Below are 26,376 nucleotides of genomic sequence, written 5' to 3'. Positions count from 1 at the left end.
GTATCCAAGGTCAGCAATTTAATGTGATTAGTAAAAGAAGCAATAGCAACATGAGGAAAACTACAATGAATGGTTAGGATTTGGAATGCACAGTTTGCATGTGTGGCAGACTGACTTCAATCTGTTTCCACGCATTGGTCACAGGGATAGCAATAGATATGAATGAACACACACATACACGTACGAACAGGATCAGACACTTCATAAGGATTCATTGGGGCATCAACTTTACAGAGGTCAATTCAGTCAAAGCCTTCAAAACAGAATTGAAAAATTTTCCAAGAGAAAAAAAAATGCACACCTAGGGGAAAGATGAGGGAATGGAACCAGGTGAGCGCTTCTTGCAGGAAGCCAGCATTGGTACATCTGGGCCAAATATACTCTGCCTTTGCTATTACTTTTCTATGATTCTATGATAAGGTTATGACAATGCGTTGCCCGGAATAGTACAGTTATGCAGTGCATAAAAGCTATGATTTGTTATTCCAGGAGGTAGAACATTGGTACATGTACATGGCTCCTTGGAGCAAGTCTCTAACTTCAGCCTGCTTATGTGGGAAGGCACCACAGAGCAGTTTACTTCTCTTACATTTAAGTAAACACAACTTTCACAAAAACCAAATCACCAAGTCTTCTTGCCAAGGATAATAGCGTTAGCAAATGACAGGAACAATTCAATAAAATTCAGTTATGAAAAACCTATTTTCTGATATTTATAGCAGGTATTAAATTACAATCTGTACCTTCAGCATGTCTGCAGCCTCCTTCCTGCGCTGGGCCATGTCCTCTGATTCTGTAAGAAGATCTTCCAGCAGCATTGATTTGTACAGTTGACCAACCAATTCACTTTGGAGATTATCCTTCACATAATTGACTAGGAAATTCATCACAGCCTTTGGCACACTAAATGACAGCAGAAGAACTTAGCTGATATACTTCCATTGATACTGCATCTTTGTTCTCAAGTTACATGGAAACATAGTACTAAACAGGCACACAGGTACTTCCACTTCTTTCAACTCCACTGAAAAATGTCCAATCGTCTAGTAAAGTGAGAGATTATCATCGCTGTCAATATATACTTGGAAACCAGAAATAGTCAGTATTCGAAATGTTTACAACATAGCAACTTCAAAGTCTTTAATAATGCTACACTTTGATAAATATTCCGCAGGAATAAAGAAAAACTGACTTCAATCTATTTCCACGCATTGGTCACAGGGATAGCAATAGAAATGAATGAACACACACATACACGTATGAACAGGATGCAGACACTTCATAAGGATTCATTGGGGCATCAACTTTACAGCTTAACCAAAACTTAAGCTATACAAAATTAAAAACAAAATTATTTATGAAATAAGTTATCCTGCACCAAAAACAAATTAGAAGGAAGATATAAGCCTTAAATATACATACAAATATTTCATAAAACAAGCTAAAATTGCTAGTAAGCTGTGGGACAGTTGTAGATGGTCCTTGGTCAGTCACCTGCTTGCATTCTGATTAACGGATGGGCGCTATGATTTGTCTTGGAACACAGCCACAGCAGTAGGTCATTCAGTTCATTGAGCCATCTCTGCTAGTCTACTCTGGCTGATCATCTGGCTCAATGCCACTTTCCCATGCTATTTCCATATCCCCTGATGTCATTAGTCACCAGAGTTACAGCAATCTCTGTCTTGAACACACTCAATGATTGAGCTTCCATAGCCCTCTGGGTAGAGAATTCCTAAGATTCTTATTCCAGATCATTATTATGAAAATCCTGCCAAAGGTGTATATATTTGGATGTTATGACCTCTCAACATATCAGTCTGGCTAGACCTGTCTAAGATTACACACAAAGAATGGTCACCTAAAGAAGGGACAGGAGGGTACAGTATATCTAAATCAAGGAATAAAAACCTCTCACGTGGAATATTTATGTGAAATTAGTTGTTGCTGCAAATATTAACAATTGTCAGAAATTTACAGAAACAGGCAAAAAAAATCTAAAATTATTCCACTACATTAAGGAGCTGCTGCAACAACTCTGTGCTGTACATCATGAACTGTATCAAGTACACTGACACATTAGAAATGTACCTGTCCTGGATGTTTTTTCTCACAATCAGAAAGTAGGATTTGATGAGTCGTTCAATGACTTCACAATCTCGTTGCTCCCGTGCTGAAAGTTTACGTGAGACAGGAACACGCTGTAAAGATGACATTCTTTTTAATTACTACTTTAAACAACATGACAGCTGCTAAATAAGAATGGAAATACTTGCCTCCATCGTACGCTAGTCCTTGGGTTGTGAATGGGTTCCACTCTGGAGTCCGTTCACAAGTCAATTTGTACACAAGTTAGAACAATACAGGACAACATAAAATGGCTATTCATAAGTACAAGAAATATTTGTATGTTGTGTCTTAAAATTACACTCCTGCATGGGATCACATTTTTAAGTACAAGCATTTGTAAATCAAGAACCCCTATACATCAGTGTAGCACAGTAATACAAATTAACTTTCTAAATGTCCCACCCACTGGCACATGGAAACAAACTAGTAATAGCCAAAACACTGTGCTTCTGTTTCCCAATAAAACGTCAGGGTTAATTCAGCCACTTTTAATTATTAAAGCTTATATTAATGTAAATTCCCACTGATAATTTTTAAGCCTCCTGTCAACTATGCTTCTAAAGAAGTATACTTTCACCAAAACCAAACAATCATCCAAATTACATTCTACCCTCTCCATAGACAAGAGCTGATGCACAGAGATCTGGCCAGTATGAGATGATAAATGGAAGTTGACAAAAGTAAAACGACTTAACAGAGAAATATTGGTATTTTAAAAATGAATAGACATGGTCAACCTATGAAAGGGAGATCTTGTGGCTCTGTTGGTAGCACCCAAGCCAGGACCCACTCCAGGACTTGATGACAATAGAAGGTACACTCACAATGTAGCCAAACAGCTTAATTATTAACATACAATTCTTTTCAGATGCGTACAGAAGGCAGTAAGAGCAGGGGACACTCCTAGTCAGCCATGCTTGACAGGAAGTGGGGCCCCTCAAGCTAGAGGGTCATGGTCAGTTCCAAGGAACACAGAATGACAGGAAAAGGAAATAAATCCTACCACATCAAGGAAATTTACTGACGGTCCCCTATGCGGACTCCCAGGAGCAGGATGCTTAGGTTTTTCTTCAGATGGTCCTTCTTCTGACTTTGCAGTGGATGTTTTCAACATTCCTCTCCAATTTCCAGTTGTTACACCATCTGGATTTCCATTCTGGATTTGAACTTCTTTCCCTGAAACCTGGACAGGATAAGAGAGGTTCCAACTGCTATAATAAAGCCTTCATTCAATGCATTAAGCTCTTTAACTTCTGTCCTCTAGCTACATTTTAAGTATTTCTGAAAGCTACTTGAGTATTCTACACTAAGCGAAAATTGGATAATTGCACATGCATAAGCATTCAAGCAAGAACTGCAATACCTGAATCTATTACCAGACAGCAGAAGCTCTAAAAAATGAAGGGTCTGGACCTGAAGTGTCAGCTTTCCTGCTCCTCTGATGCTGCTTGGCCTGCTGTGTTCATCCAGCTCTACAACCTGTTATCTAACATGCTTTGCTGTCAGGTTTCAGCGTCGTTTGCCATAAATCATACACCCAGGACTGCTTCTCATCGAGCACAATTGGTGTGCACCGTATTTTGTACTACATTCCATTTAAGTTTTCTTCTGTTAATGTATTTCACTATTATTATTGCAGAAATGTAATGCTGTATATTTTCCCATCATTTCTATAGATGGTGATGAAATGCATTATGTAAAGGGAGTTCATTGAATATCAGTGTGACATGTAACAACAAAACAATCTCCTTCTTCTAATCTTCATATTGAGGCTTTATTTAATAATACTACCCTTAAGGAGAAACCATAATTAAATTTGTTTGTTCACAGGAAGTGATTGTTGCTGGCTAGATCAATATTTATTGCCCACCTCTAGTTGACCAGAGGGCAATTAAGAGTCAATCATATTGCAGTGGTTATGAAATCACATGCAGGCCAGACCAGGTGAGGAAGGCAGTTTCCTTCACTAAAGGGCATTAGTAAACCTGATGGTATTTTCCAACAATCCACAATTCCAGTTTATTATTGTACTGAATTCAAATTCTATCATCTACCATGGCAGGATTTGAATCCAGGTTCTCAGAGCATTACTGTGGATAAATAGATTAGCAATATTACCATTTGGCATTCGCCTTCCCTGTTTCTTTTTTATGGGGTGGCCTATTGGTATTATTGCTAGACTATGAATTCAGATACTGACGTAATGTTCTAGGGACACAGGTTTGAATCCTGTCGTGGCTGAAGGTGGAATCTGAATTCAAGAAAAATCTGGAATTAAGAGTTTAACAATGATCATAAAGCCATTGTTGATAGTCAAAATAAAAACCCATCTGGTTCACTAATGTCTTTATCTGATCTGGCCTACATGCGCCTGCAGATTCACAGCAATGTGGTTGACGCTCAATTTTTGTCTGGGAAATTTGGAAGATGGACAATAAATGTTGACCTGACCAATGACATCCACATCCTGTGAATAAATAAACCAAAATCACTGATGACGGTTAATCTGACAAAATACAATAATAAATGACCTCATGATATGAGATGTGAGTTAAGAAGTGCGGGTATTAAGAACAGCAAACAACTTGTCAATCTTTAAATCATTCAGCTAATAGAACATTCTCAATCAGCATTAGCCAAAATTGTTTGTGCCTCTGCTGCCTTTCTTCGTTCTGTAGGTTGAGGCTCTTCTTTTATCATCCAAAATTACATGAGATACAGATATCAAATGTTTTCCAATGAGATTTGTCTCCCATAACCAATGCTGATTATACTACATGTGAACAAAAGTTTTTTGATATCAGTGAGATGTTCCTTTCATGAGATTGAATTTGTATCCCCTTCAACCTCTAGTTTCATTTGTTGTGGTACTCAGGGTTAACTTTTTCCTATATTATTTGATAGTTTTTTTTTCAAAGATATCTACTAATAACATGCTTTCACAAAACTGTCAAGGCAGTAACGTATACGTAGGCACTATGAAAGTCGGCAAGTATTTTCAGGAGATGAAGGATGAATTATAGCCGCTTTTGATTTATAACAAAATGTGAAGCCACAACAAAATATGCAGCAGAAAGATGACCAACCTTTCCCTCAAACTCAGCAGAAGCAACAGTAGAAGACTCCTGGGGAGGGGCAGACACAGAACTGGGAGCTTTAGAAGACTGTAGCAAGTAAAGAGAAGCAAAAAGAAATGTTGAAAGGCAAGTTAAATAACTACCATACGTTTCTTTAAAGCAAAGACATAGCTGTAAAGAAAATACTTACAAGTTCGCAAAGTTATAAGCCTTCCCCCTTTTCAGATAAACATCAATCTGACTCGCTGTGTAAGTGCTGCCAAATGAACTGATCTAGTGCACAGTTAGAAGGAAATTCAATCCTTTCAGCCTAACAAGTATGCCTTAATTTTTTTTAATATATTCACTCCGATGATGTGGTCATTGCATTTACTGATCATCAGTACTGCCCAGAGTGCATATTCTGAGTATTGGGAGTCATATGTAGGCCACAGTAAGTAGCAAATTTCAGAATTAAAAGTTGCCTAGTCCTACCAGACCATAATGCTGCTCCTTCATTACAGACACAATTGGTAATGGTTTAACCCGAGGGTCACTTTGTCACAGGCATGAGGAAAGGGTGAGAAGGAGAGTGCTTCATTGCAACCTCAGCCGGTGCAGAAGTTCAACCCATGCTACTGCAATCACTTTGTATTACTAGAGTCAGAGAGTAATATAACATAGAAACAGGTCCTTTGTCTCAACATGTCTAATCAACATCAAACAATACTAACCCATTTATCGCACCTGGAACATAGCTGACTATGGCCTGGCATTTTAAGTGCTAGCGAGTTTTGAGAAGATTTGTAGCTCAGGTTGAGGTTCTGGATGTGAGTTTGCTCGCTGAGCTGCAAGGTTAGTTTTCAGACGTTTCGTCACCATCCTAGGTAACATCATCAGTGAGCCTCTGATGAAGCGCTGGTGTTATGTCCCGCTTTCTATTTATCTGTTTAGGTTTCCTTGGGTTGGTGATGTCATTTCCTGTTCTTTTTCTCAGCATATGATAGATTGGCTCCAAATCAATGTGTTTGTTGATGGATGATGATGGCTGCTAGAAGCATGGCATTCCAACCGGAACTCCGTCAACAAACACATTGATTTGGAGCCCATATACCATCCTCTGAGAAAAAGAACAGGAAATGACATCACCAACCCAAGGAAACCTAAACAGATAAATAGAAAGCGGGACATAACACCAGCGCTTCATCAGAGGCTCACTGATGATGCAACGTCTGAAAACTAACCTTCCAGCTCAGCGAGCAAACTCACATCCAGATTTTAAGTGCTCATCCAGATGTTTTTTTTACATGCTGCGAGATTACCTGCCTTTACCACACTCTCAGGCAGCAAGTTCCAAATTTCTACCACCCTCCCACAAGACATTATGTACAAACACAAAATGTCACTGACTTTACCTTCCCCCAAATCTCACCTTGTCTCGAGGCAGACCAGAGCCTAGCTCCCTTGCTAAGCGATTACGCCTTTGCTCCTGAAAAAAGGAAACTGTCGCATTCAGTAAGTATAGACGTCAGATTTTAAAGAAGTTAAAATCCATTTTTCTTTAATTTATGGGTATAGTCTTTCAATTGTTTGCTAGAGAAAACCACCAACTTTAGAATGTAGTGAACTGCAGTCTTCCACATCTCTTTCAGAGCTGTGATGGAATAACTTCCAGCTGGTTCATGATAGTGGCCTAGAAACAACTCCAGTCCAATGCCCTTTATTTACTGGGTAAACAACACAGAGCCCCTTTCAGCATCTCCCCAATCCTGAAATCAGGAACTCTGTTGCCCTTAAGTGATGCTCAATACACAATTGCAGCCAGAAAATATAACGATCTGGTTATCAGCATGCAGATTCACAGCAATATCAGAGGAGGTGAAAACTGTGTTTTCAGCATAGTAAATAAATTGCTGAAAAAAAAGACATTTTTAGTCAACAGTTTTCATCTTGCACTCATTAGAACTTTTCTCAAGATTACAAATAAAGGGGAAAACTAGCATCTATACTCTTTTCTTGAGAGGAGTACGCTGATTGGTTGGCAAACAGATTCTAATTGATAGGGGTATTCATGGAGAATTCACCTATTAAATGTTAATTGATAGCTAACAGCCAAGCTTTTGAGCCAAGCAATTGACTAACCAGCAAATGGCTATCGCCTACATTTTTGAGATGAAACTGGCACAGTAAATGTTGATGTTCCTTCTGTTTACATTTACAGGAACCTGTGCATGAATACATGTAGCCTCCAGCAGACGTGGGGTGCCACCCTACGAACTTGAATGACAATCCTAAACTGGTTCCTTCATTCCTATTTATGTTTTCATTTAAATAATTTGACCGTGACTCTTCGTTTTTAATGATTGTTTGAGAGAAGAGAAAAAATTGATTTCAGTGTTTTTGGATTTGGGGGATAGGGAAGGGTGGTACCATATGTACGTTATTGCTGTAAATGGTCTTTGTTAGAACATTAACAATTACTAGTTAATAATTTTCTCATCAAATCCTGCCTTGGCACAGCAAGTTAAAGTGTACTTGTGAAGCACTGGCTTATCATCTCTATTCAAGCTTACAATGAGCTCATTTTGCTTTGTAACAAGTTACAAGGATCAGAGGCTTCCAGAAAATAACACATTCCAGATGAATAAAGCAAGTAATATTAAGCTTGTAAAATGGAAATTGAGGAGTTTAAGATACCTTGAAAATAGTTCTTTTTAAGTTGGTAAGATAATTAAAAATGAGAGGATAAGGACAATGCAGAATTAAAGAAGTATTCTCCTTCTGAATGTTAGAATTCTCAGCATATCAGAAATTCACAACCCAGTGATAGATAATAATCTTAAACTATTGTGAAGTCTGTAAAGAAATGAGGCTGCTGTTAGAATGCTGTTCAGTGTCATTGTGATATTAATTTTAGATACCCAAGTGCATGTTATCTAAAAGCACATGCACCCAAATTGCTTAAAAGCTATGCTTGAAAAATATAACAAGTTTATATTGTGATGGTAACTGTGGGGAAGAATCCATCAACAGTATGATAGTTGACTTTTCTGCTGCTGTGATGCGCCTGCACTTCGGAGCCACAATGGGCTGAATAGCCTCCGTCTGTGCTGTAGCAATGTTAGTTCCGTGAACTCCCATGTATTCTAGACTCTCCAGCCGCAGGAGCTTAGCCTTCAATTTATGGTTCATGTCTCCTAATCTTTGTTTCCATGATTTAGCAGCAAGAAGCAGCAGCAATATATAGAAAATCTGTTTGAAGTCTGTTCCTCTAGAGAGCCTTGACGAATTATTGAAAACGTTACAAAAAACAGTGAATGAAATTTTCATGCTCATTAGCAAGTCTGGTCGCAAAGCTATAAACAAGAAAGAAAGAACTCAATAGAGGCAGAGGTGTATTGGAAGACTAATTAAGGTGAGAATGTAGGAGGTTAACAGTCAAAGGTCAGCATGCTGATCAACGTTCAGAAATAACAGGATACTGGGCTACTAAAGGTCGGCTTTGTAGTACAATGGGAATTCCTACCAAAAAGCAACCAAAAACTTTGAAATTGATGCACATAAGTGTACAACAATTAATCATCTGATAACAAAGGTAGCTTTTCAATATGCAACAAGACTACGTGTTCTTTTCTACAGCAATACAAAATTAGTCACACTGCCCTGCATTTTGTTATATTTCAAATATTCAGCCAGCTTTCCCTTAATACACGTAACAGTTTAGTTCGACGAAGCATTTTAATGCTCCAACAGCTGTAGGTGTGATGAAGTTTTCCTTGTTCGAATAGGTTGATGACATCTTATTATAAAACCCCCATCAGAAGAAAGTCTTCTGCTATTCATTCTGTCATAACTAGTCAATTTTTTTTAAACCTAACAAATTACTCCCACTTTTTGTTGTTCAATTCTAAATAATCCTCATACTTGAATTCTCTTTCATCACTGTTCCCAACCCTGACATAATTCTACCTTATAGGGTAAAGTCGTTTTCATTTGCAAAGTGTCATCTTTAATGCAGGTTGCCTTATACGTGAGTCAATCTTGTAATGTTCTTTAATTGTCAAAGCATATGAACTAACAGAATTTCAAAATGCTTTTGAATTACAATATTTACCAATATTTGATCGTCAAAGTTGAGAAATCGAGTACTTCCATTTTGGCACCAATAACCAATATCAAGTACTCCAAGATCAAAAACCAAAGGAAATGCAGCCCATCAGCTTTACTTGAAATGCAAAAATAATTAAGTCTCAGAAAGGCACCTCTTTTACAAATCAGACAATTACATCCATGCCTCTTTTTTTACTGAGAATATTAACTTAACGCCAATATTAAAAATATACAATCCATTCAGTATAATATAAAAGTTTACTGTAAGTGGGGAAAATAACTACTGCCAGAAGATTATATTTCTAATTTGAAAAATTATAAAAAGTTACAGATGATCAAGAGACCACTCCACAGAGTTTCTCAATTTCTTGATATAAATTTTCTATAACAGCCTTCTTTTTCAAATTTGATCTCACAGTGATCGAGATCAATTGAAATGTATTTTCAAACAAATGTAAAGATTTGCTGTGGTGAGTGATGTTTCAAAGTATTCTTATACACTGAGAGCATGAAGTTAACTTCTTTTCCATGCAAGATTAAATGTAATTAATATCCTAAATCTTATCATCATGGAAATGCTTGAACAATAACACATGACAAAATATGTAATTTGGTTTTAATAGAATGATTTACAAAAATGAAGATATTTACAGATTAAAGGTAGCATAATATTTTTTGTCAGAATTAGAAAGAGTTAGAAGCATTTACAAAGTTGATGCATGAATCTTACCTCTATGTTACTGTTCAAAACACCACAGGCATCTGCAAAATCAGGGTGTTTTGTATTGATGTATGCAAGTTCAATGGCTACCAGATTGTGGACCTAGAAGGGATTAAAAAGATCATTGTGTCAAGGTGCAGATGAATAAACCATTCACAGGTTAAACAGACCTGTTTCTTTGTACCTTAGGAGCCAAAAGACAATTAAGACATTCATGCCCTCCCAGAGGCTTCAGCATCTTTACTTAGAACAATAATAACAAAATTATAGGAAATCCACAATAACTTTACAATTTTATACAATTTCACAAATGACATGATATATAGTGGGGTAGCACACTTGCATCGACATTGCATGCAAGCAGAACTCTTTAACCAACATCAACACAGAGATAAGCACAGGATACAACCTAATATATGAAAACAAAAATAAACTCTCTTTCAAAAGCTTTATTTTTATCCTTCACTGTTGCTACAACACACTCATCTGTTCTGGGAGGCTAACGCAGATCACTAAAAACATGGGAGGTGGTGAGTAAGTGGATCAGGCTTTGCTTTGAGGACATGTGTTCAATTCTCACCTCAGCAGTTGGTGGATTTCAAAATCATTTACTAAATCTGGATTTAAAAGCTATTATCAGTAATAATGCTGTGAAACTATGATGGATTATTGTAATAAAAAACCCAGCTGGTTCATTTAATGTCCTTCAGGGAAAAAAATCTGCTATCCTTGCACGCTGTGGTCTAAATGTGACTCCACACCCTCACAACGAGACTGACTCGTTGGAACTCTGCAATGGCTTGACAAGCCATTCAAGGGCAATTAGGTATAGGCAACAAATGTTGACCTTGACAAGAATTCTACGCTGACTTTCCCTAATTTTTCCCTCTTTTCCTGTGAGATGATGTCTGACATTCACTTAGCATTTACCTATGATGGAATGAGCATGATTAATAATTAATTTTCTGGAAAAACCTACCTACTTGCATTCTACGGTACTGACACAGCATGCTGAACCCCTCCCTCTAACCAGGCACTGGTTAAGTTCTGTAGATGACTCATATGTTTGTGATGAATTTCCCTTTGACATCAAAGCTTCATTGTAAACTAAAAGATTTTCAACTAAATTGCAAGCAATGTGATATTACAGTGAAAAGCAAGAAAAACAACCATGCTAACAATGAGACTAATGAAACATCGATCTTAACCATGAAGGAGCGAGAACTCTATTTACATCACGTCTACTTCCTGTAAAAATCTGCATGCAGATATTATCACGTTTGTCGTAGAAGCTTACCATATCATTAGTAACAGGTAATCTCCTGCGCAACAATGATGTCACAACCTCGACTATAGCGTCATGAAGTTTTGGAAATCGAAGCAATTCCTAAGAAGGAAACACAAAACACAATATCACCATTTCAAAATTCAATTCAAATAAAGAACAATTTATCACTATACGTAAAATAATGGTAAAAGTTCAGATCTACTGAACAGACCAATTTCAGTCCATCAGGTGAATATATTTAGGTCTGAGACAGTACAAATACTCAAACTGCTCGTAGTTAACAAATTTTATATTCTTTAGTTCTGAGATAAATACAAACTGTAAAAATATTTGAGCAGGTACATCCACAGTCAATGATTTTGCCATTTTTTCCCTCTATTAATATGTACTATTTCTCAACAAAATCCCCTCAACCAGGTAACCAGCAAATGACACTTATGAATTACTCAAGCCAATTCCTCCCAAGAATATCTTCAGCAACAACTATTTTAAATAGCAGAGACAGCACCAAAGACCAACTGGGTGGTCCATGTACCTGTGTACTGTATGTGCTGCAGTGCTGTATAATCCTCTGCATTTCCTCATGGACCAATTCAACACATCTTAAGCTGGGCTCCTCCAGGCGTTTGATCTGTCGTTTCACTAACAACTCAAAAGAGATTTCAGGAACAAAAAGTGCTGGACGTGGACCCTAAACAAAACAGATTTGATGGCAATTCATTCTTCCAAAAATGTTTTAAAAATCTTTAAATAAAAAAGGATGAGCAGGTCAAATCAGTAGAGACACACAATGCGGAAAAAATGTGCAATTAAAATCATGAGGATTTTGTCCAATTATCAATGACATGTTTTGTATTATTATTAATGATTACAGAAAATGCCATTGCCACAAATGCAGGTAAACATATAAATATATGTGTGCAAGGATGAATAAAAGCAAAGTACACTTTGCAAAACTGAACTAGTGAAAAGCAACTGTAATGGAGTGACAACACGTTCCTTGTGGTGCTAAATACTCACAGTGGCATTTCTAATTGCAGTGAGAATGTCAATAGTGTTGAGACCACCCAATGCATCTACTGATTCTAAAGTACGTCCAAATGTTTCATGAAAAATGTAGCATATTCTTGCTCCGCCACAACTAAAAAGAAAATGAAACTGAGATAGCAAGACAGTTCTACAATCACTGAAACACCTTTAGTGAAATCACATTACACAGAAATTGTTTTCGATTTAATGTATGGGCAATTAGCAGCACCCATTTCCAGATTCCTCAAGTAGCACACTGAAGTCATACTGGTATCTAATCAGTTCGAATTATATATTCACTAAACTAAAATGCAACAAACAGCATCAGAACTCGATAAGATTCACTAATTAACACAATGACAGAAATGAAAAATAGCATTCAACAATTTCAAAAATACTTTTCTTGAACTCTCCATTAAGCTGGTGTTTCTGAAAATAAATCTGTAGCCAGAAACATAACATGCTGAATACATCTAATTTGGGTCCAACAGACACAAACGAAAGGGAAATGGCTGCATACAATACTTTAACAGCACCTTTCAAAGCAGTGCAGGTTATGTTTGAGCCAAAATTAAGTAATATAAAAGGAGACCATCACAACTTAATTTCCTCCAGCTATGAGTTAACTTCTGGATGTGAGTTTGCTTGCTGAGCTGGAAGGTTAGTTTTCAGACGTTTCATCACCATTCTAGGTAACATCATCAGCGAGCCTCCAACGAAGCGCTGGTGTTATGTCCCGCTTTCTATTTATCTGGTTAGGTTTCCTTGGGTTGGTGATGTCATTTCCTGCATTGGTGCTGTCATTTCCTGTTCTTTTTCTCAGAGGATAGTAGATTGATTTGGAGCCAATGTGTTTGTTGATGGAGTTCCGGTTGGAATGCCAAGCTTCTAGGAATTCTCGTGCATGTCTCTGTTTGGCTTGTCTTGGGATGGATGTGTTGTCCCAATCAAAAAGTGGCGTCCTTCCTTATCTGTATGTAAGGATACTAGTGATAGTGGGTCATGTCTTTTTGTGGCTAGTTGATGTTCATGTACCCTGGTGGCTAGCTTTCTGCCTGTTTGTCGAATATAGTGTTTGTCACAGTTCTTGCAAGGTATTTTGTAGATGATGTTTGTTTTGCTTGTTGTCTGTATAGGGTCTTTTAAGTTCATTAGCTGCTGTTTTAGTGTGTTGGTGGGTTTGTGGGCTACCCTGATGCCAAGAGGTCCGAGTAGCCTGGCAGTCATTTCGGAAATGTCTTTGATGTAGGGGAGAGTGGTTATGGTTTCTGGGCCCGTTTTGCCTGTTTGTTTGGGATTGTTGCTGAGAAATCAGCGGACTGTGTTCATAGGGTACCCATTCTTTTTGAATATGCTGTATAGGTGATTTTCTTCTGCTCTTCGTAGTTCCTCTGTGCTGCAATGTGTGGTGGCTCGAAGCTGCATTAGAACATTATTCCAACGAGCCACCACACACTGCAGCACAGAGGAACTACGAAGAGCAGAAGAAAATCACCTATACAGCATATTCAAAAAGAATGGGTACCCTATGAACACAGTCCACCGATTCCTCAGCAACAAACCCAAACAAACAGGCAAAACGGGCTCAGAAACCATAACCACTCTCCCCTACATCAAAGACATTTCCGAAATGACTGCCAGGCTACTCGGACCTCTTGGCATCAGGGTAGCCCACAAACCCACCAACACACTAAAACAGCAGCTAATGAACTTAAAAGACCCTATACAGACAACAAGCAAAACAAACATCATCTACAAAATACCTTGCAAGAACTGTGACAAACACTATATTCGACAAACAGGCAGAAAGCTAGCCAACAGGATACATGAACATCAACTAGCCACAAAAAGACATGACCCACTATCACTAGTGCCGTTACATACAGATGAGGAAGGACACCACTTTTTGATTGGGACAACACATCCATCCTAGGACAAGCCAAACAGAGACATGCACGAGAATTCCTAGAAGCTTGGCATTCCAACCGGAACTCCATCAACAAACACATTGGCTCCAAATCAATCTACTATCCTCTGAGAAAAAGAACAGGAAATGACAGCACCAATGCAGGAAATGACATCACCAACCCAAGGAAACCTAACCAGATAAATAGAAAGCGGGACATAACACCAGCGCTTCGTCAGAGGCTCACTGATGATGTTACCTAGAATGGTGATGAAACGTCTGGGAACAAACTGGCAAGCTCAGTGAACCAGCTTACATCTCGAACACAATAAAGACCCACTCTCTTATGGACCGAGAGGAGGAGAGTGCTATCTTGGAGGACGTCGGGTTGGCTGTGCACCCTTGCGACCAGTGGATCTTAATGCTGGCTTCGGCCTAACGCTGGTTCAGGGGAGCAGCCAACCTGCAACGATGGCTGCGGCAAGGGCTCGTGCCCCAGGTCAGGGGGTCCGGAACACCATCCGTGTTTCTGTAAAGAAGGTGGATGAAGGTGCACCTGTGGACCGCACCTTCTTCGCGAAGAGGGTCCTGTTGGACTGTCGTGGGTTCGCTGCTGCGGACATTTACTGCCTGCAGGATTTCCCCGGAGGAGGTTTTTACGACGTGACCTTCAGGAGTTCCAAGCTTTGCGAGCACTTACTGGAGGTTTTCAAGGAGAAAGGAGGTGAGGGCCCCCTCTCTGTATTGACCGCTGTCCCACTGTTTGTGATGCCGGTGCAGAGGAGCCGTATGGTGACTGTACACATGTACAACCCGCATGTGCCAGCAGTTGATGTCCTGTCCTTCCTTGGAAGGTATGTGAAGGTGGAAGGGGACCTAACTGACATCGTGGACCCCTTTGGCATCTGGACGAGTGAGAGGCAGGTCAAGGTGACACTGAGGATGGGCGCAGATGGGAATGTCGCACACCCACCGTCCAGCTTCGCGATCGGCGGGAGCAGGGGCTACCTGACCTATGCAGGGCAACCTAAAGTCTGCCATGCCTGTGGTAGGTCAGGTCACATGGCAGCCGACTGCAAAGCCACCATCTGCAGGGAGGAGGGACACCTTGCAAAGGATTGCCCACGAGAGAGAAGCTGCAACCTTTGCGGGGAAGCAGGCCACTTCTATAGGGCATGCCCGTGGCGGGGTACCACCTACGCCCAGGTTGCCAGCAGGGGAAATGCGGGGCCAGCCCCCCCGGAGGAGAGGAAGGCACCAGGGCCCTGCAAGGACCCCACTAATGTGCAGGAGGGCCAGGCCGTGCAGGAGGGCCCAGCCCTGCAGGATGGGCCCGAGGCCAGCAAAGCACCCCTGCAGGCTCCGATCCCCCCCGACAACCCGGAGCCAATGGAGGCGGCGACAGGCGACCCAGGGGAGTGGACAACAGTCCCGAAAGCGAGGAGGAAGGTGCGTCGACGGGCCCAGGAACCGCAACCATCAGGCGGGAAGAGGCAGCTACAGGGGGGGTATAAGAGCTCCTCTGACGAGGAGGATTCGGAGAAGGCCCACCCGAAGCAGAAGTTAAAGGTCTCGAGGGGGAAGGAAAGCAGCACCCTGCTTCCAGGTGACAGGAGGCGTCCTGAGGCTCCCTCCGACACCCAGTCAAGTGCCACTGGAGCACCGGAGGGCCCCCCGGAACTTCCAGGCGGGAAGGAGGAAACAGCGCGTCCCCAGCCTGACCCGGAGCCGGACCCTCCTGCCTCTGCACCCCTGACGGGGGGATGCCACCCGGAAGGCAGCACGGACGGTTTCCTGAGCCCGGAGAGCATCCAGAAGTTAGCCCGGGCAATGGGCATGAAGGGACAGATGGAGGGGCTGGACCTTGGACTTGGGGAGGGTACTGCGGTCACTGCCCACAATGGGGGTACGAGTTGCGAGCATTAATGTGCGCAGCGTCAAGTCAACCGCGAGATGTGTGTCCACGTTGGCCTACCTGACCACCATCAAGGCGGACCTCCTGTTTCTGCAGGAGTGCGGGATACTGCACCTCGGCAGGTACGGGAAATGGTTCGGCGCCTGGACCTGGGGGCCTTCGATCTGGTCTGGGGGTAACGACTGTCGCTCCTCGGGCCTGGCTATTCTGCTGCAGGGGCGCGACTTCACCATCTCTCAAGTTCAGGAGGTGGTGGGGGGCGCCTCCTAGTGGCTGACATCACCTACAGAAATGCTCCCCTGAGGCTGATCAACGTGTACGCCCCAGCGGTACGGAGTGAGCGGTTGGCCGTCCTGCAGCGGCTTCCACCCCTGCTGGCTACGTCCAGGCCGGTCATCCGAGGCGGAGACTTCAACTGCATCACTGATGCAGATGGAAGATCCGGCGTGGGGACAGCGGGTGGGGGGAGTCAACTGGACGTCACGTCCAGATTCCTGACGGGCACGGTGAAGGACGCCAAGCTGCTCGATGTCTTCAGCACCCCTGCATACGGAGCGCAGCAGAGGTACACCTGGTCGCGGCCAGACGGCTCTATCCGCTCAAGGATAGACTTCCTGTTTGTGTCACGGACGTTCTCGGTCACGTCCACCGGCGTCGAGCCGGTGTTCTTCTCTGACCACTGCCTCCTGCTGGCCGACTGTCACTTACAGGACAACCAGCCGGCCGGCAAGGGGACGTGGAAGCTCAACACGACTCTGTTGACCCCAGAGAACATCGAGGAGCTTAAGAGGGAGTACGCCGGTTGGAGAACCGTGAAACCCCTCTTTGAGTCTCCAGGCGACTGGTGGGAGACGGTGAAGGAGAACATCAAGAGGTTCTTTGTCCTCAAGGGTGTTCAGAAGGCAAGAGAGAGGCGGGGAAAGCTGTCGCGACTCCAGAAAAGGGTGCAGAACCTGCTCCTTCTGCAGTTGATGGGGGTCGATGTCACGGAGGACTTCCGCGAGGTGAGGGGCCAGCAAGCCTCGCTCTTCGCCGCAGAGGCCTCCAGGATAATCTTCCGGTCCAGGGTCCGCTCCGTGGAGCAGGACGAGACGTGCTCGCGTTTCTTCTTTCAGAAGGTGCACAAAGAAAGCTCTGTGCTTAGCCGGCTGAAGGAGGACAACGGCTCGGTGACGTCGTCGCGGCCCGACATTTTGAGGATCAGCAGATCATTCTATGCCGGACTGTACGACACGAAGCCCACGGACAGCACGGCCTCCGAGTCGTTCCTGTCGTCTATCACGGAGGTCTTAGACGACGGCACGAGGGAGTGGCTGGACCGGCCGATATCCTTGGACAAGCTGGCCAGAGCCCTCAAGTCCTTGCAGAGGAATAGGACTCCCGGAAGCGACGGCTTACCGGTCGAGCTGTATTCCGCTCTGTGGGGCCTGGTCGGCCAGGACCTGCTGGAGGTCTACGATAGTGCGCTTCGGGCAGGGGAAATGTGCAAGTCCATGAGGAAGGGCATCATCACCCTCATTTACAAGAGGAAGGGGGAGAGGGAAGAAATTAAGAATTGGCGTCCCATTTCACTTTTGAACGTGGGCTACAAAATCCTGGCCAAGGTCATTGCCAACCGGGTCAGGTCTGTCCTGGAGTCAGTGATTCACCCTGACCAAACCTGTGCTGTGCCGGGCAGGAAGATCGCCGAGAGCCTCGCGCTCATCAGGGATACGATCGCCTACGTACAGGACAGGCGGGTGGACACCTGCCTCGTCAGCCTGGACCAGGAGAAGGCCTTCGACAGGGTCTCTCATGCTTACATGAGGGACGTCCTCTCCAAATTGGGGTTCGGGGAGGGCATCCGCAATTGGATCCGGCTGCTCTACGCCAACATCGTTAGCGCAGTCTCGATCAACGGGTGGGAATCAGACAGTTTTCCTGTTAGATCTGGAGTCAGGCAGGGCTGCCCACTCTCTCCTGCCTTGTTCGTGTGCTGTGTGGAGCCCTTCGCCGGCTCCATCAGGAAGGACGTGACTATCCCAGGCAGCGGAGGCCTTCAGGTCAAGACTTCCCTGTACATGGACGATGTTGCAGTCTTCTGCACCGATCGTCAGTCGGTGAGTAGACTATTGGACATCTGCGGCCAGTTTGAACTGGCCTCGGGTGCCAAAGTCAATAGGGGTAAGAGCGAGGTCATGTTCTTCGGGAACTGGGACGACCGCTCCTTCATCCCCTTCACCGTCAGGACAGACTACCTGAAGGTGCTGGGTGTTTGGTTTGGTGGAGCTGGGGCATGCACTAAGACCTGGGAGGAGCGTATCGCCAAATTGAAGCAGAAGCTGGGCAGGTGGACACTCCGGTCCCTCTCCATCGCGGGTAAGAACCTGGTTGTCAGGTGCGAGGGGCTTTCGGTACTGTTGTATGTGGCGCAGGCCTGGCCTATTCCCCGGACCTGCGCCGCTGCGGTCACCCGGGCCATCTTCCACTTCACTTGGGGGTCGAGGATGGACCGGGTCCGCAGAGACACCATGTACAAAGACCTGGGAAATGGGGGAAAGGGCGTACCGAACGCCACCCTCGCCCTGACGGCTACCTTTGTGTGCGGCTGCATCAAGCTGTGCGTAGATCCTCAGTACGCAAACACCAAGTGTCACTACTTACTGAGGTTCTACCTGTCCCCGGTGTTGCGAAGGATGGGCCTGGCCTCGTTGCCGCGGAACGCTCCGAGTAGTTGGACTGTTCCGTACCACCTGTCCTTCGTGGAGAAATTTTTGAAAGGAAACACCTTTGACCACAAGGCCGTCAGGCAGTGGTCAGCACGTAGTATCCTCGGGACCCTTCGGGAGAAGGAGAGGGTGGATCCCGTCGTGTGGTTCCCCACGCAGACTGCCAAAGTCGTTTGGCAGAATGCCTCATCGCCAGAACTTTCAAACAAGCACAAGGGCATTGCTTGGCTGGCGGTGAGAGGGGCTCTGCCAGTGAGATCCTTTATGCATGCCTGGAATCTCTGCACCACCGCACGGTGCCCTCGAGGTGGCTGCGGGGGGGGACGAGACTGGCGATCACCTCCTTCTGGAGTGTGCCTATGCGCAGGAGGTCTGGAGGGGGACGCAGTGGTATTTGTCGAGGTTCGTCCCGAGCAGCTCCGTGACGCGGGACTCCGTGCTCTACGGGCTGTTTCCGGGGACGCACACCGAGACCAACATCAACTGCGCCTGGAGGACCATCAATGCGGTGAAAGACGCTCTTTGGTCTGCCCGCAACTTGCTGGTCTGCCAGCTGAAAGAACTGACCCCGACCGAGTGTTGCAGACTGGCGCACTCCAAGGTCCAGGACTACGTGCTGAGGGACACGCTAAAGCTTGGGGCAGCCGCCGCTAAGGCGCGGTGGGGAAAGACCACTGTATGAGCCCCCTCGTCCAGAAAAGGGAAAAGAACCCTATCTGGTAACTGGGCCCAGCTGGCACCTTCCCCAACTGGTCAGGGGGCCAACTGGGACTGTGCGGGGTGACGACTGCCGGGGCGGTTTCTTTGCTTTGTTTTTTTTTCCTCTGTTTTGTTTTTTTTGTCCTTTTTAGTTGGTGTACGTACCCCCAGGTAACCCGGAGCGGCTTGCATGACTGGGTAGGTGTATAAATGTTTTATTTTTTGTACATACTTTATTCATTGAATATTTTTTCAAATAAAAAAAAAGGTGACGAAACGTCTGGGAACAAACCTTCCAGCTCAGCGAGCAAACTCACATCCAGAAACTCAACCTGAGCTACAAATCTTGTCAAAACTCGCTATGAGTTAATTTATTTCTCTTGCATTTGGAAACCAAAGATTTGGATGTCAGTGTGATTTAGTTTAACCAAATCCTGATGCAAACAATATTTTAGAGAGACTGGGTAAATGAGAGCACCTTCCCATTCAGTAGCAGGACTTTCATGTCTCTCAACATTGTGAGCAATTGGTTCACTTTTCTATATTACTACAAATTAATGTTGACAGCTGCAGCCTTTTAAGGAGTCAGTGCATGTCATTTTTTACACTTAACAGAGAGGGCGGCCATGAATTAAACATTTGGGAACAGTTTCAATTCTCTTGTCGACCACTCATATTAACAGTAAGGGCCTCAATACAATGTTCTGGCCCACCAATGAGGTCAGCAGGCATCATACATTTTTGTCATTCTAGAAAAAAAGAGCCATGAAGTTTAAGTATTATTTTTTAATCCATATAATATTTGCATAATTTTGTATTAAATACTTTGCAAAGTTAAATATGAATAAGCAACAGTTGAAACATATGTGAACAAAATATAACCATGCTTACAGTTCTGAAGTTTCAATGTATTTTGCTGTTCCCTCAATTGTGTGGCAATACTCGGCTGCAAACTTGGTGATGAGCTGCAGCAATGTTGCACTCTTGTCCCCCACTGGTTCACCATAGCTATTCAGTAAAGACTGATACTGAGCAGCCAGGACATTTATCCTGGTCTTAAGTTCTGGTAAGCAATCTCGGATATGGTGCATTAGCAATCTACAAAAAAAAACATTTTAATAAAATTTCAGGACTAATGCTTTAGAGAAAACAAAATTACATGGATATTAAAACAAACAGATGTTACACCGAGCTAATTTAATTACAACTCTCAATTCCTGCTGTATGTGTGCCTGATTTTACAGGTAGAACATCTAATCGTTATGCATTTCTAGCACAGGCAACTCCAAATCCTTTCAGAAATCTTGATGCACATAAAGACCACCAACAATAGAAAGTATTGGTAATCTTATGGAAATAGCAAGGAAATATATAGTTATTACGATGGCAGAGACATTGCCATGAAATTTAACAAAATCCACTGAGAGCTGCAGTGACTAGGCAAAGCAGCAATCTCCATAACTTGACATTCACAGAAATAAGTATTGCACTTTATTTCCTTTAGCAAGTTATAGAGTTTAACAAAATATTACCTATTCAAAGTTTTGGCCAAATACTTAGTTCCATTTCTGTTAGCAAGAGAAGGGTATTTCTTTTGTAGAAAAGCGTGTTCATCTTTTAAAGCATCTGCCACAGTTTTCTTATTGTTGATGTCTAGCTGACTCCTGAGGGATAACCACAAATATGTTTGAAATTGGAATAAGCAATCAATCCCCAAAGAAACTGCTGAGTGAAAAAATAGTGCACTTTCATTAATGTCAACATATTCCAGTAAAAATGCAACTCTTCTATGCAGTTTCACTTATCTCAAAACAATAGTATCATTTCTCCACAGCTCCAACACCTTTAAGATCTTGATTTCAACAAGGTTGCAAGGATATGAGGAAGAAACATTGTGATGTCCTTTCGAACTTCAGTGAAAATAATGTTTTCACCAAAGCAATGGAACAGGAAATAAACTTTCCAGATGAGAAACAGATAAGACAACCTCAGCCTAGGCTTTCCAAGTGAAATAATTACAATAAATTAGCAGGCCCAGGATGATTCTTGTGTTATTCCATATCCGCAAGGATGTAGAAATGTAATTAACATGAGAAATTCAGCATACAAGTCTTTCATAACTGAAACGGAATCTTATTATTCCATAGCATACCAAGCACCTAAGTACGTCATGTTTTCCCACCCTCAATTAAAAGTAATTCCTTCCTGACTGAATACGACGTAGACTTTGTTTGATTGAGAGATCAGACAAATGACATACTTCATTGCCTCTATCAATATTGCTGAGAGTTTTGACCATAATCTGGAGTGACTAGTTTCAGACTTCCCCTTTGACGTCTGAGAAGGAAACTGTTAGCTGTGTGGACCTGCTCCTCTAAAATTTCTCATTGTTAGAATAATTTTTCATCATCCTTCGTACCTACCTGAGCTATTATTGTTCAATTACTATGAATTTCCAAATAAGTGATTAAAAATTATATATATATATACCTTCATCATTCAGAAGCTTATAACGTTCACTTTGCAGATAGATATTTAGATATATTGTTTTCTTTAGACAGGTAAAAATATCATTGAAGTGTTCCCAGATCAAGACCAATCAGTGACAAAGTAAAAAGTACATTCTGTAAAAGTGGCAATTAATTATGTGGGCTGCTATTTTGTCACTATGCTACATGCTGAATTTTAGTATTTTTCAAATGGAATGTCATTTTATTTTTTATTGTAAAATGTAGTAGCTTGACTAAAAGTAGATAATTAGCTAGCTGGTAATGCTTCAACGCTGTTTTGAAGTTAAAATTCACTAATAACTGGAAATTGCTACATACCTGCTCACAATTCCAATGATACCCAATTTAACTGGAATAACTCTTCCCATAAGCACGTCCATAGCATCAGTGCCAGCATCCATAAGATCCAGTTTTGTGATAACAGCAAGTGTTCGCCGTCCTGTATTCAGATGAATTAAGGCAATGCAACTAAAAGTATTTCAAAGCAGTGTAAAACACATACTAATGAAAAATTCATATATTCCTTCTCCCGGACTGCTCCCTCAAAGGTTTTCTTTCTCACGTCTCATAACAGCGTACATTATACTTCTAGGACATTTCTGAAGAAACATGTTAGCAGATGAAGTACAGCAATCTCCTTCGCCAAGAAGCCTATCTAGAACTGATGAAAATGGCCCCTCTGATTGAGAGGCCAAGAAGCTCACCTGTTGATGCTTCTAAGTATATTACTCAAGCTTAGAGATTTCATTATAATCCTGTCACGGGAAGCCCAAGAGTGATCTGACAATAGATTTGATGCTCTAACTGCCTCTAGAGATGCAGTTATTTAACAATCTCCTCTACCATCTTACCTTCTGGATCTGCCTCCCGGGCAATTTTAAGTGACTCTGAGGTTGCCATATCAGTATTGGCAGCAGTGACAGATAAGATGATTGAGTTTGGGTTGCTGATGTATCGTAGTATCAGGTCTTTTATCTGCACTTCTATGTCTCGGGGTTGGTCACCCACAGGTACCTGAAGAGATAGTGTTATACTGAGTATTATCAAAAAAATATATTTCCAGAAACTAACTACTAATTCCTTTTCAACAAAACATCTATCGTTGTATTGAGTTCTGGTTGAAGGACTAATGCAGTATAAATTTATAACTCTGGAAAAATATTTTCTTTTCACAGAAGAGGTTTCCTTTTGCAGAGGATTTTAGTTTCTAAAACTATGTTTGGTAAATTCAAATGGCAAAACCATAATAATTAAAAAGCCCCAGGACCACATGCTTTTTTAGTGTCATGGAGTATGGAGAAAGGGTAAGAGTACAGCACTGAGATGGAGGAAGAGGAAGAGCCAATGATCATTTTGAATGATGGAATGAGCTCAAATGGAGTGAACACCTCTCCTGATTCTACTTTCTATGTTTCTACGAAATCGAGAATTAATAGACCAATAACAAAGTGTACACATAATCAACAACATACCGGTTTTCCAAGAACTATTTCACTGACACCAATATTCTGAATACTAAATTCTGAATTAGAAGTTATATTGCCTTAGAAAATAAACCTAATTGTACGCACCCTCCTATAATTCACATTGGTATTGCTGTGGATTTAAAATCAAGCTGGAAGCAAAATGTGACAAACAAGCAATGCTCTGCATAAAGCAAGTTAATGCACCACAAAGCATACTGGCATAATGTAATTCTTGGTTTTGTAACTGAGGTTCTCCACAGATTTGACTTTCCAGTCCTTCCTGACATATTAGTGGTGTACCAGAGTATAGGGCTTGTCTCTCCTCAAAAGGAGAAGCAGAAAAAAATTAAAACAAATTAAATAATTCAGAACACCAGACTATAAATTTTGTCTGCTGGGCTATGATCAACATTATGGTTCAGAAACAAATCACCTCTTTGTTCCCTCAGCAGGAGAGGTGATGCATAAAATATGGGGTTCAGAGTAGAAATCATTTTAAAAAATGGCATTTTAAAGCTTTGAAAATTGTATTCTTCTGGAAGCAATGATAACCGTAATACATATTTTGTTCCAAGTAATCTAAATTCTAGGCTTGAACTATGAACCTACAAACACAAGGTCAATACTTGATGCAGTGCGTCTTGAACAAGGAAAAGCATTGCGAAACATATAAATATACCAGTGGCTACCCATAGCCAGATGACGAAAAAAAGATTAAACTAATAAAGTTACCAAATATATACAGTTTAATTATAATAAAATTTTCCTGTAGAGATATATAGTATACTCAAATTAATACCAAATTTCCAAACTTCTCTTGGTTTTTAATTCATCGGATGTGGGCATCGTTGGCTGAGCCAGCATTTATTGACCATGCCTAATTGCCCCTTGATCCAAGTGACTCACTAGGGCTTTTTCAAAGCTCAGTTAACAGTCAACCACATTGTTGTGGGTTCAGAATTACATATAGATCAGACCAGGTAAGGATGACAGATTTCCTTGCCTAAAATCACATCAGCAAATAGGTTTTTCTTGTGACAACTGGCAGCGGTCTCAACTAAAGCTAGCTTTCAGGTCCAGACTGTTTTTCTAAACTTTGATTTTTGTGAATATATTACAAAGTTATAGCCACAATACAGAAATATTTGTTTTGCATCAAGATAACGAGGACGACAACAAGGTAGGGTTTGTTGTGTCAAAAGTAAGTTGGTTACTTACACTGTATCAGAAATAATGGGAACTGCAGGTGCTGGAGAATCCAAGACAACAAAGTGTGAAGCTGGATGAACACAGCAGGCCAAGCAGCATCTCAGGAGCACAAAAGCTGACGTTTCGGGCCTAGACCCTTCATCAGACCATCAGAGGTCTGATGAAGGGTCTAGGCCCGAAACATCAGCTTTTGTGCTCCTGAGATGCTGCTTGGCCTGCTGTGTTCATCCAGCTTCACACTTGTTGTCTTGGTTACTTACACTACCTTCTTTTCTGGAACATTTCAGCAATGTATTGTTGTAATACTGGTGGCAATTTTTTTTACTATTCTGCCTCTTATCAATTTTGTGTAGTTTATAAATGCAACAGTGTGGCAGCTTCTGAAGGAGCAAATTATTGCAGATGCTGGAATCTGAACTGAAAACAAAAAGGTCCTGGAGATCACAGCGGGTCAAGCACCATCCATGGAGAGAGAGCAAGTTAACCTTTCAAGTCTAGATGACTCTTCCTCAGAGCTGAAGTGAAGTGTGAAGGTGGCAGTATTTATGCAATAGTTGGGGGAAGAAAGGATGTTGATTGGGATTAATCTGACTTATCACCATCCTTTTTCCCCCAACACTCCAATACATACCCCTGCCCAAACCGTTGCATAAATGCTGCCACCTCCACGCTTCAGCCCTGATGAAGAGTCATCTGGACATGAAATGTTAGCTTGCTCTCTCTCCATGGATGCTGCCTGACTTGCTGAATTCTCCACCATTTTTGTTTTTAGTGTGGCAGTAAACTAGACTGAGCAGAATAATCGGGGAAAATTCCTGATTTAAGTTGTTAACTGACATCAGAAAAAATAGTGCCACTGATGGTTTTGATTTCCTTTTATATTCAGGGCGGTGAGAGAGAGATCGCGAGACAGAATCACCTTGTGTACTATCCCTGATAACTGTTCCATAACAGAGAGTCATACAGGTATGGAAACATGCCCTTTGGTCCAACTTGTTAATGCCAACCAAGTTTCCTAAACTAAGCTAGGCCCACTTGCCTCTGTTTGGCCCACATTCCTCTGAACCTTTCCTTTTCCTGTACTTGTCCAAATGTCTTTAAATATTTATAACTGTGCCTGCATTTACTATTTCCTCTGGTAATTCATTCCACATACAACCCACCCTCTGTGTGAAAAGGTTGTCCCTCAGACCCCTTTTAAATCTTTCTCGTCTCACCTTAATGTGCTCCCTAGTTTTGAACTTCCTTACTCTTGGAAAGTGACACCTGCCATTCTACGCACCTCATGACTTTATAAAAACCTCTCAAACTCCTACATTTCAGTGAAAAAAGTCCTAGTCCATCTAGCCTCTCTTTATAACTCAAACCCTCCAGTCCTGGCAACATCCTTGTAAATCTCTTCTGAACCCTCTCCAATTTAATAACATCCTTCCTTTGGCAGGATAACCAGAAATGCACACATTACTCCAAAAGTGGCCTTGTCAACATCCTGTACAACCTTAACATGATGTCCCAATTCCTATATGCAATGGTCTGAGCAATGAAGGCAAGCATGTTAAACATCTTCTTAACCACCTTGTCTACTGTGACACAACTGTCAAAGAACTATGTACCTGAACCCCTAGGTCT

At 42.1% G+C, this 26,376-nt stretch overlaps 1 protein-coding gene across 4 annotated transcripts in view; it reads right to left on the bottom strand.

The window, feature by feature from the left end:
* Nucleotides 1-26,376, bottom strand: part of dnm1l (dynamin 1-like) — a 65,561-nt gene that overhangs the window by 11,127 nt on the left and 28,058 nt on the right. For 3 of the 4 annotated variants that reach the window (XM_048548550.2, XM_048548551.2, XM_059652373.1), the window contains 13 exons: nt 22,924-23,086; nt 22,391-22,511; nt 21,095-21,226; nt 20,454-20,660; nt 12,326-12,446; nt 11,841-11,996; nt 11,315-11,404; nt 10,027-10,119; nt 6,619-6,675; nt 5,217-5,294; nt 3,134-3,313; nt 2,092-2,201; nt 744-903 (listed from right to left, as the gene is read on the bottom strand). In XM_048548550.2, the coding sequence (XP_048404507.1) occupies nt 744-903; nt 2,092-2,201; nt 3,134-3,313; nt 5,217-5,294; nt 6,619-6,675; nt 10,027-10,119; nt 11,315-11,404; nt 11,841-11,996; nt 12,326-12,446; nt 20,454-20,660; nt 21,095-21,226; nt 22,391-22,511; nt 22,924-23,086 (1,668 nt within the window). The remainder of the gene's footprint in view (nt 1-743; nt 904-2,091; nt 2,202-3,133; nt 3,314-5,216; nt 5,295-6,618; nt 6,676-10,026; nt 10,120-11,314; nt 11,405-11,840; nt 11,997-12,325; nt 12,447-20,453; nt 20,661-21,094; nt 21,227-22,390; nt 22,512-22,923; nt 23,087-26,376) is intronic. The other variant, XM_048548555.2, reaches the window with a different exon arrangement.

Source organism: Stegostoma tigrinum, chromosome 18, assembly GCF_030684315.1.
Source record: "Stegostoma tigrinum isolate sSteTig4 chromosome 18, sSteTig4.hap1, whole genome shotgun sequence".
NCBI lineage: Eukaryota > Metazoa > Chordata > Chondrichthyes > Orectolobiformes > Stegostomatidae > Stegostoma > Stegostoma tigrinum.
This window is presented reverse-complemented; position numbering and strand designations above follow the sequence as displayed.